Below are 11,976 nucleotides of genomic sequence, written 5' to 3' on the forward strand. Positions count from 1 at the left end.
GTATAGAATAAAAGTACATTGAAATTACTCTAGAAATAGATGTCATGAGATAGGCATATAAGAATCCTCAGCCACTATATACTTGTAGGTTCTGCAAAGATTTCGAGTCCTAAATGGTCTCATAACCTCATATATACACATTTGTTATTTCTATTTTGAGAACCAAGTTCCCTTCATAAATAACATGCCCAATGCCCCTCTATTCTTTCCTAATTTGCCTTTATAAAAACAAAATTGTTGTTAATTAATCTCATTAATCTCATTACCTTTTGCTCTTGTCTTGTTTGCTACAATATTATATCTCCAACCTTCCTTCCTCTTTACCAAACTGTTCAACATCTTTCTCTCTAACAATCTCTAAATCATTCCATATCGAATTGAATTGGGTCAGGTTTAAGATTTGATTGTTATTCGGGATTAAAAAACCGAGAGGCAGGAGAGAAATAAAGAAAAGGAATCAAAGAGGAAGGAAAGAAGATCAACTTGTGTGATCGGAGATGACACAAAAAGCAACGGGCAACGGGTATTCGTGGTGGTGGGCTAGTCACATTCGAACCAAGCAGTCTAAATGGCTCGAACAAAACCTTCAAGGTCACCTCTCGTGATTAATGACCTTTTATTATACCTGACAATCAAGACCCATGACCTCAAAAGGACGTCCATTCGGTTGAAAATAGACTCATTGGTCCATTCCCATAATAGAAAAATAAAGAGTTCTATTTAAGACCCATTTAAACCTTTATATCTTTTGAACGAGCCCAATGGGACGTATGTATGGGTCGAACGAGTCTAACTGAAAATTAAAATCAAAGTTTTCATTTTGCGTTTACATTTCACGTTTACCCATTAATTTAAGATGAAAAATGGGTCTCGGCCCAATCAGACCCAACTCGACCCTGGTCTCGATCCAACCCATTCGACCTATCTAAAAGCTTAACTGTTTCGACCCAAACCCATCTCTCCAACCCGTTCGACCTATTTAAAAGCTTAACTGTTTCGACCTGTGACCCGTTTCGACCCAAGCCCATCTGATCCTGACCCAACTCGATCCAACTCGATCCAACCCGACCCGTTTGTCAAGTATAGCTTTAATATATATCTGCATATAACATAACATTACCAATGGAATACATTTTTTTGCAGATATGGAAGATAAGGTAGAGCATGTTCTGAACTTGATTACAAAAGATGGTGATTCGTTCGCTCGAAGGGCAGAAATGTACTACAAACATCGACCTGAAGTTATAAACTTTGTCGAAGAGACTGTTCGTGCTTATAGATCTTTAGCTGAAAGGTACGATAAATTGTCAACCGAGTTGCAAAAGGCAAACACAACAATCGCTTCAATTTGCCCGGAAAAAGTCACATATGAAGACGACGATGATTACACCATTGGTCCTTCAAAAGCACCCAAACGCGTCCGTAAAAAGAAAACCAAAATCCCAAAACCCCCAAAACTTCCCGAAAAGGGTGTCCTCAATAAGTATTCAAAAACAGTTGAAACGAAGGTTGTGAACGATGTTCCAAAATCTGACTTAACAAAAGACGATGAAGTTAGCACTTTAATGGTGGATTCTGTGTTGAAATCGTGCGAAGAGACATTGGATATGTTAAAGGAGAAACAAGAGAAGGCGAGCCAAACATTCGACGAAGCTAAACAAAAACTCGAATCACTCAAACACAAGTTTAACCAGGACCAAGTCAACAACGAGAAGTCAAAGTCAAAAGTGTTGACCCAAGATGACGAAGAGGAGATTATAGAAAGCATCAAGGGTGTGTCGAAGAATCCTCAAACGGTTACAGAAATGGCAGAGACAGTTGATAAGCTTGTGAACAAAATGATTAGCTTAGAGACAACGGTTTCGTCTCAAACTGTTCTTACAAACATGTTGAAGAAAGAAACCGATGATTTGCAAGCACAAATTCAAACTTTGGAAGCCGAAAAGACTATGCAAAAAGGCGATAATGTTAAATCCAAGTCAAATGAAGTCAACGTAGATGATGTGAGTTGGCTCGAGATGTTGTTGAACGGGTTAGAAGACAAAGACGATATTCTATTAGAAGATTATACAACGATTTTGAAAGGCTACAAGGCAACAATGAAGAAACTAAGCGAAGAAGAAAAAAGAAACCGAGGAACACTTTCTTTAATGAAGTCTGCCATTGTTAAGAGGGATTACAAGATTCAACTGCTAAAACAAAAGCTTCAAAAAACTTGCAGTGAAAATGAAGTGGACATGGTTTTAGCAGAAAACGAGGATGATGACATCATCAACGAACCTCAAATTGTCTCCACTCTTGAAGGAAAGCTAAGAATGGATGTCGACGCGATATTTGAAGAGAATCTTGAGTTTTGGTTGAGATTCAGTAGCGCGTTTCGTCAAGTACATAAATTTATAACCCAAGTTAAAGAAATTCAGGACGAGCTTAAAAAAATCAGGGTCAAAAACTCGGATATTAAGCCAATATACAAGCATATTAAAGAGATAAACGTTAGACTTGAATCATGGTTAGAACAAGGCGAATCGTTAAAAGATGAGTTGAAAATAAGAAGTTTGGCGTTGACCAACGTTGAGGAAAAAATAATGCGCGCGTTGGGTGAAGGTGTTGAAGAGGACGATATCAAGTTCAGTACACATCATGCTGCAAAGTTCAAAAGTGAAATAATGAACATGAAACAAGAAAACAACAAAGTTAATGAAGAACTTCAAGCTGGTTTAGATCATGCCATTGCCCTAAAACTCGAAATCGAGAAGACTCTAGAAAGGCTAGAAACGGAATTTGGGTTTACTAACACTCGGAATCAAACAAGTAAGGGGAAGTCATCGGTTTGGAAGACAACAATGTTGAGATCGTTGATATTTGGGAGTAAATCAAAGAAGCAAAAGGCTTCCCTTTTTGCTTGTTTAGGCCATCAAAAGAAATATAGTGCACATAAAGGCGGTTCAAATTAAGTCTTTCAATGAGTTGTTCTAATAGTGTATCTAAAAAGGGACAATGGAAACTCTGTTTCCTTTGTTCTTAAAACGGGGAATTAGGGTGTGGCATGATACACTTTAAATATTTGAAAGCTTGTAAGTACAATATATGAAGGGAAATCTCCATTTTCTTATTGTTGCTTTCTTTCTTTCTTTCTTGTGCTACTAAAAGCATTATAGTTATTTACTAACATCACCAGCATTGCAGATAATTGCACGAGAATCTATTCGTGTTACTGAAAAACAAAACTATGTAAAAGAGTATTTTCATTAATTTAGTTGCACAGCAAGTTAAAATTCACAATCATACAAAGACAAAAGCAACATTACTGGAGTGGAGTCTTTTTAGATTGTTTTGAGAAGCTCAGTCATTACTATCACTCAATTGCTGATGCAAATGAGACTTGTGAAACCACCTTAGCTCCCCTGCCCTTTACCATGAAAAGCCCAACAACATGGTGCATGAGTTCCTGTTGCAGTTGTATACTTATTAGTTGTACATGAAAACGAATGATTTTAACAAAATCAGTAATTTAATCAGAACACTAGATAATACACACGTGACATGTTCTTGGCCCGCAAATCAAGTACCAACCCATATGACCAATCCATCAAACATGTACATATCTGAAGTTTCAACATCTCAAATTTCAAATTCCAATAATAATAATAATGAATGATGAATGATGTTTAATTTAATAATATATCATACCTTTTTAACATACTTGAGTTCATACGTGCTTAAGCATCAATCCAAACATTAACATTTTCCAAGCCCCAAATGCATCATACACAATAAAAGAGACTATATGAATTCAAGCATTCATTGCATATGTTGAAATCATGATTTCAAATACCACCAAAACTTACCTCAAAATTTGGACAACTGTAATCACATACAATCACATACAGATAAGAAATACGGTAATATCTTTACATCTTTTCAAAGAAAGATATGCAATACAGAATTGCGGGATGGTACGGTAATAAATCAGAAAGCTACAATAACTTACTAGAAATTTAAGTATTCCGGGAGAGCGAAAACTGGTAAAGATAGATAGTTGGATGATGACTTAATCATTTTTTGTTGTCATGTGGGAGTTGAAGGCCCATGATGCCAAGCATATTGGAAGCGGGGCCCGGTAACCCCTCTTGAGAAGAAAATGAACTCAGAAGACTCTTCACCAGATTCAAGTCCACATCTACAGGACTCAACTGCTCGTCGTCTATGCCTTCAGACACATTAGACGTACCCTGAAATATATAAAGCACCGTGTTTATGAAAATAAGTTAATACCCAAAAAAAAAAAAAAAATAATGTTATAAAAAAATTTCAGAAATCTATCTTCTGCAGTATGAAACTGCAACAACACATAAACGAACTTTTGTTTTGTGTTCATGCAAAAATGGAGAGTTAAATAGCTTGGGTCTAAATGTTTCCGATCAGTTTGGATCAACAATTCTTTATCTTAAATTTGTAGGATTTCATGAACAATTCACCTGTTTCAATGTATCTGTAGTTTCTCAATTATACTCTTACTTTTTTTTTTTGGATAAGAGGTTTATTGTATTTGAGTACAATTTAGATGACTTTCAAGTCATGTGGTCCGTTTTACATCTTTTAGTTCAACCCATTAGAGTAAATATACAAAACCCAAGGTTGTATAAGTCACGAGTCGGGGGTGAGTTGGTGGGCACCTTGTAGAGCCGTGTCAGTTGATTCGGGGTGTCAGACGTTGACCAATGTTGACTTTTGGTAATAAATAAATTGAACATATTATATATATATATATATATATGTATATATATATATATATATATATATATATATATATATATATATATATATATATATATATATATATATATATATATTACACATCAATATATCAAATATAAAACATAAATATTTCAAACATGATATATGGGACAAAATCTCATCCTTATTGAGAAGTTATAACTAACCTCATCCTTATTTAGTGGTAGCTCATTTGCACGTACAAAGCTTTTAATTAAGGTTGTGTTCTTGAGTTCCTCATTCAGAGCATCATCATAACATGTCTTAAAAGCTGTTTGTTCATGTTTATCATCATCATCATCACACACATCTTCCATATCACTACTGTCCGAATCGTCTGTAATAATCAAATAGTAAAACAAATATAATTGGTATAAATCTAATAACAAAGTACATAAACGTTCAAGGAAAAAGGATAACCATATAAATATAAATATATTAATCAAATTAATGTTCAACAAGAGAAAAGATTTTAAGATCTCGTAAATCAAATGATTTAAAAGGAAAAAAAGGAAAACCTTACCCAAATCCATGTCGGTTGAAAGGTCTTCGTCTGACTCATCTCCATCATGTGTATCTTTCGGAGGCTTCATAAATGACTCAATTTCTTTCATAAAGTGATCCACGTCAAAATCCACATTCGAATTTCTGAAAAACACAAAAAAATGCTGTAATTATCCTAACAAAAAAATTAACTAACTTATGAATTTTCAAATAAATATAAAATATATTAAAGAAAAAAAAAAAAAAAACTTGCCTGTCTCCAGGAACTTCGGCTCCCTCAAAGCTTGACATCTTTTTTACAAATTCTTGCATTGATTTCGTTATATCACCAAGATCCCAATCATCTATTTTAGAAGAATTTGAGGGCCCCACATCCTCACCCTCTTTTGATTTATTTTTCGTTTTACGATTCAGATTATAATGTTCCATCTCTAATTCTCTCTCGCGAAGATCGGCATTTAACTCATCCTCACCATTATAAAGCCACGAATCATCATCTGATGGACCAATTTCTTGACCCTTAAATTCATCTAATGAAACAGGCTGCGCAAAAATTTCATCTATACGCCTAACCGGAGCACTCATAATTTCACTGCAAGATTCATTACAAGTATCAGCAACAATAATAAGAAGATTAATACTTAATTACAAAAAAATAAAATTTCGTTAAGATGGACTGTCGTTAACACGCTTTAAACAGGTTAACACGCTTTAAACAGGTGTACATTCATGCAACTACCACCACTAAATTTATAAGTAACCGCTATGTACAACTGTTTAAAGCACGTTATCAGACTCCTAAAAGATATTATATATAAGAATCTATAAAAATGTACCTTTCTCTAGAATGTAACGAACTTTTTAGGTAATAATCTCGTGCATTCTCCATTAATCTTTTATACTCATTTGAACCGGGAATCAACCCTTCAAAGTAGCCACTCTTCTCTAAACTATCCCGATACACGTCCCATGTGCCCCGTTTCCCGTCCAACACGTCCCGTTTTCTCGTCTGATACATCATTTCGAACCCGCACGCAATCTTCATACCCAACTCTGCTGACGTGTAACCACCGTCACTCGTTTGCGGCATCGGGTAACATTTCGGTGCCTGAAATGCTTGTTGCATAAGCTGCGCGTACATTGCACGAGACATTATAACCGACACTTCAACCATTTCATCACTACTTCTATTAGGCAAAAACCGTTTCATATCGGATGCATACTTCATTGAATCAATATCTCGGTCGTAAAATCCCTCAACGGCTAATGATATCAAACAAGGCTCGTGTTTCAAAACTTGTGCCACTAAAACCGGAACCCTAACCCTAACCCTATGCATATTCTTAACCGCCTTATCCGGATAATCCCCGATTCGTTTATTAATGGCTAACTGAACCGAACTTGAAGCTTTTGTTTTCTCCTCATTTGTCGACACATACGAAAGCGCATCGAATAAGTTAGGAACCGAAGGAAAGTGATTAATGGGTACAATGTGTAAATTGCCACCACGAATGAAGATTCGGTTCGTGCTTGTTTCAGGGTTGACCCATTTTGGGAGATGAAAAGCAGCCTCGATTAACAAAAACTCGCCGTCCGTATCCCAAACGCAAATCGAGAGGTATGGGAATTTGCGCGAGGTTTCAAAAAGAAGGAACACAACGAACCATTCGTCTTCGAGATTGTCACCGTACCTTAGTTTTCCATGAAGGTGCGGGATACGATTTGATGAGGACGGGCAAACGGAACATGGTGATTGGGTCGATAAAGAGAGTGTGAAGGGTTCATGTTGCCATATGTAATTTGCAGTGTACGAGGTGAGAGTTTGAACGATTTCAAGGTGGAGAGATTGAAGCTGTGAAGAAATGTTGAGATTTGTTTTAGGGTTTTGCGAATTAAGGTCTGATTTAAGTGAAAAATCGGGGAATAAGGAAAAAAAGACGGTGTCTTCAGGGAGTCTAGAGTTTTTTGTAAGGAACATTGATGAAATGCCGGGTTCAATAGACATTGCTTGCAACAAATTATATTTTACCTACATATGTGTGTAAAACAAAATCAGGATTTAACAGTAAATCGTATGCATGAAATTAACATTTGTCTGCTCAAAAAAAAAAAATAATAATAAAATAAAATCGACACTTGACCAACGAATAAACTGTGAATTTCTAAGTTCTGTTATCCGTGTGCATAGTTCATATAAACAGCAGTAGGGTTTCAATTATGTAAGGCCAAGATATTATCCAAATTTAGTATCTATAAAGCGTAAACTATCTAAAGGCACAAGACTTTGAATCAGGCAGTTCAAATAAATAAAGGAAAATTACTTGTGTATCAAAAAATTGGCATAAAATTAAAAACTTCACATAATTAATTTGATGGTCAGCATAAAATCAAAAATCTCGAACAAAATTAAAATATCCAAACAATAAACAGATTGTACGTAGTAATTATAATTATAATAATAACAGTAATAATCTGAAGTAGAGATTTAAGAATTTACAGTCGAGCGAGCGAGAAGGCTACAATCCGTTGGCCGTTTTTGTGAATGAGCAGAATTTGAAGAAACCCTAAAAAGATGAAATTGTAAGTTGGAGAATAAATCGTAGAAATTGGCGGTGTGAGAAAGATTTTAAAGGGGGTTTAGATTTCAGTGTTTATGTTTGTTTCCAGAAAGACTTGGAAGAAATTTGGATGACGGTTAATAAAACTCCTATTTGGGCCTGGATTAGCTTTTAAGTAGTCCAAATATCTTTTAGGCAACTATCGTAATAAGATCCAGTATAAATTATTCGATTAGGTCAAAATAACAGCTAAATCATACAAAGCAAATTAGATACAAACTAGCATTAAAGAAATTAGTGTTAACTTGCACGCCTTCCATTTTATTCATCATTTCTTCGAATGCGGCAACTGGCGATTTTGAAGATGGATGCACCAAATCTGAGCCCTCGGTCACCGGTTTCTTACCAAATGATTTCTCAAACTTGGTGCAACCATAGGATCTGACTCCACCTCCTTTGAACTCGATTTGTCATATCCCGTCTTCGAAGAAGAGCCTCTTAACAACGTGGGCTCATCGTCGAGATCATCATTAAGGATTCTTAGCGAATCATAAATCGGTAATAAAGATTGCTTGATACCCACTAACGTGTCCTTATATGAAAGCAATGAATTAATCTCCATAGTGGGCTCACTGGAAACAATGAAAATAGGAACCATCAACAATACTTCATTAAATGAATGAAGCCCAAATATATAGTCGAAATAAACTCAAAATACATCCGAACTAAAATGAGCAATATAACCTAAAAGTCGAGCTCACAACTTCCAATAATTACATTATTACAATGAATTTAGAAAATTAAGTTTTAACCTACCTGTTGTGTCTACCAATCAACCCACCTAATTAAAACTTAACAAGTGTCTAAAAGGTTAAATAATAATTAGTAAATAATAAAAAGGTATGACACTTGTTAAGTTTTTATAGGTTGATTAGTAGGCATAAAAAGTAGGTTAAAAAATCATTTTTCAAAGAATTTATCTAACTACAACATTTAAAACTATCTAATGGTCACGATTGGTATGTCCCAATGTTTCGGTTGATTATATGTGATGTGTTATCCGCACAACATTTGCGCATTAAAATTGCACATAATGAATTCAGCGTAAGCATTACAAAGAGGAAAGGTAATGTCCCATATTGAGAACACTATAAATAGTGAAGCAAAGACCTCATTTTAAGAGCTAGATTCTGTTACGATAGAAAAATTCATACATCAAATGTATGAAGTTAATGGTACTTTAAAAGTATTGATTGAGTGATTACATGGATTGTTACATAACATGGTGATCTTGCATTCTAAGATTATGATCTCTGGATTATTATCTTAAGGTTACTAAAACATAACAACAATCTCAATCATTCACTCGAATTAGTTTCAATCTATAAGATTGAAATATGTTCGATTGCTGATGTTGTGAAGAATTTAGAGTTGACGTTCGGCAGGGGTGGAGCCACCTTGGGGCAGCCGGGGTAGCTGCCCCTAGTGACTTATTTCTTCTTTTTCTTCATTTATACTTAAGTTGACTGCAATTGGATGTGAAAATAATAAATTTTAAAAAATGTAGTTGCCATTGTTGTTGGACTACTTGTACTAGTTTACAAATAAAAATAAATGAGGAAGATGAGGAATATACCTCGAATATACCCCACTTGTACCTTTTTGTTAGGTAACTAGATGAGGAGTCCTCGCTTCGCGACGGGGAACGTTTGCTAAATCCTATTGCAAAAAAGGGAAAAATAGACGCAATTTCAGCAACATAAGGATACTTCGAAGGTGATCATGTATATTTACTCTAAAACAAAGCTCTTTTGGTAGTGTGTGGAAGCACCATTTTGAATATAATTTGTTGCGCTTAGTTCGTAAAAGTATTTTGAATTTAACGGGTATGGTGGTGAAACCTAACTCACACCGAACAAAAAGATTAACCCCGTTAAAAATTTATAGAGGTAAAGTTGGTGAGTTTTTTATTAAACACAACTATCATATTCAACGTCAACCGACATGGTATCTATCAAAACTCTAATAGGAGTCATCGTCTTAGCTTGGTCATCCACTTCGGAAGTTGACCTTGATATCTCGATCCCTTATTTGATATTTGAAACGTCAACAGAATAGGTTGCCGTTAATAAGCTTGAGTGCAAAGATAACTTGGGTGAAGTTGCGAGTGACTAGGTGTTCGCTCTCCGGTCCGATACCGTGAATAACCCAGTAGGAGATGAAAATCTCTAAGGGGTGGCGGACAACTAGTTGAAGTGTAAGTGAACTCGACTCGGTTTGGACTGAGTGCTGAGTTGATAAGCGAGTGATGAGGAGATATTTATAGAAAGAGAAAGTATCTGGACTCATTATTAGTGATGTGACTTGACTGATTTCAACTTATTGTTTTGGGGAATAACAGTAGCATATTTATAGGCAAGCATTATGGTTTATGCTGTTTTTGGGCCTTGCTATGCTGATGTGTCATTCCTTATTGGGCTTCGGCCAACATTGGGAGTTGGGCCCAAGCCTTATTGTCTGTGATGAGCTTACGTGGCACACGTGTGTCCTGTGTGCGCACTGTCATGTAGCTGGATCCGTACATTCTAGTGTCCTTGTACCAGACAGATAGTGTCCTTGGACTGGCATGTGTACAGACTTTGTCGGGTGATGGGCTTACACATGTATGTACATTGCCACAAGATGGTCCAAAGTGTACAAGTTGCCTACCGACGGGCTCATGTACGTACGCTTTTGGGTGACGGATCACGCGAACGTACTGCCGGATGTTTGGTTGTAAGACCCGTTTATTCGTACGATGTATATATGTAGAGCACGTACGATGTATAACAAATATATATGTGTATCGAGTAGTTATATGTGTTGCATGTATGTAAATAGAGTACGAGAGTGATCGAAGGGTTGTTATACGTGTTCTAGAGAGTATGTACGTCTAGTGTATGAAGGGTACGAGACGTGTTCGTGTGTTGGGGTTCAAGTACGCGAAAAATGGACAAAACCCACACTAGGTTGCTGCGCGGTATTGAACTCGAATCAAGATCAGACAGCATGTAACCAAGACCACCAGACTACGCTGTAGGTCGCGGCGCGGAGAAAGAAGGCCTCGGCGCGGCTCTTCTGGGAGTCTGGTTCCGGATTTTGCAATTTTAAAGGGAAGTGAGGGCATTTTGGTCTTTTCGCGTATGGGACAGATTATATCCCCAAATCTGGTCCATTCATTTCATTTTATTCTTTTCTTTTTCTTTTTCTTCTTCTTTTTTTCTCTCAAAACATAAATACTTCAAATCATTCAAAAGGGATTTTGGAAAGGAAGAAGCGGGATTCGATCGAGAGCGTAAGAGGCAACCTTGTTCTCCTCGTTCTTAGCTACGATTTGATACTAGTGGTAAGTCTTCTATTTGAATTTCGTTCTTGTGATTCATGTTCATATTTAGGGGTTTTTGATTGTGAGTTCATAATGAAACCCCATTAGTTGTTAATGGAAGGTTAACGCGAAGATTCGGGTTTATAAGTGATGAAGGCTGGTTTTGAGTTTAGTGTGCAAGTTTAAACATGTGAGACTTGCAAAGAGTGAATAATCACTAGTATTAGAGATTATTGATGAATTAAAAACCATTTGAGTTCGATTGGTTGACTAATTTTGAATAGAGTCAAAATTAGGGTTTGATGATGATTGTGGTCGATTGTCGTTTTAGTTGAGTTTATAAACTTAAAATGAGTTAAGTTAAAGTATAAACTTGAGTTAATGGCGTTTTGAAGTCAAAACTAGCAAATGGTGAGATGTTGACTTTTAAGGGTCAAAATGGGTTTTCGAGCGAAACTCGAGTTAAAATGCGTTCGAGTGCTAAAGTTGGTACTTTTAGGTATGTTGGGTACGCGGGAATTGGTCTTGTTGGTTTCGGACCTTCGAGTAGCGTTAAAAGTGCAAAAGGGTGTAATTTGCACTTGTTGTTCATTTGGGCGGGTCGAGAGTCCAAATGAGTTTGTATTGATGATTATGTGATAAATGGAATAGGTACGTTCCATTGGCGAGTTGCGGGATTGGATTGCACTTCACCGGGGCGTTTAAGGTGAGTGTAAATTTACTATACGTGTATGTATGTGTAAAATGGGTGCCACCGGGGCGTTTAAGGTGAGT

General features: G+C 36.3%; 2 protein-coding genes across 2 annotated transcripts; one reads left to right on the forward strand and one right to left on the reverse strand.

Annotated features, from left to right (window-relative positions):
• Positions 1 to 235: 235 nt before the first annotated feature.
• Positions 236 to 3,091, forward strand: LOC139862738 (kinase-interacting protein 1-like). Its single transcript, XM_071851365.1, has 2 exons — positions 236 to 591; positions 1,144 to 3,091. Exons 1-2 carry the CDS (start codon positions 498 to 500, stop codon positions 2,952 to 2,954), a joined length of 1,905 nt encoding a protein of 634 aa, XP_071707466.1. The 5' UTR covers positions 236 to 497; the 3' UTR covers positions 2,955 to 3,091.
• An 807-nt stretch (positions 3,092 to 3,898) lies between these two features.
• On the reverse strand, positions 3,899 to 7,894 carry LOC139862309 (protein ecdysoneless homolog). Its single transcript, XM_071850885.1, has 6 exons — positions 7,778 to 7,894; positions 6,117 to 7,309; positions 5,534 to 5,872; positions 5,300 to 5,424; positions 4,944 to 5,113; positions 3,899 to 4,232 (listed from the first exon to the last, which is right to left on the reverse strand). The coding sequence occupies exons 2-6, from the start codon at positions 7,283 to 7,285 to the stop codon at positions 4,056 to 4,058; spliced, it is 1,980 nt and encodes a 659-aa protein (XP_071706986.1). The 5' UTR covers positions 7,286 to 7,309; positions 7,778 to 7,894; the 3' UTR covers positions 3,899 to 4,055.
• Between the last annotated feature and the right edge of the window lie 4,082 nt (positions 7,895 to 11,976).

This window comes from Rutidosis leptorrhynchoides, chromosome 8 (genome assembly GCF_046630445.1).
Source record: "Rutidosis leptorrhynchoides isolate AG116_Rl617_1_P2 chromosome 8, CSIRO_AGI_Rlap_v1, whole genome shotgun sequence".
Classification (NCBI taxonomy): domain Eukaryota; kingdom Viridiplantae; phylum Streptophyta; class Magnoliopsida; order Asterales; family Asteraceae; genus Rutidosis; species Rutidosis leptorrhynchoides.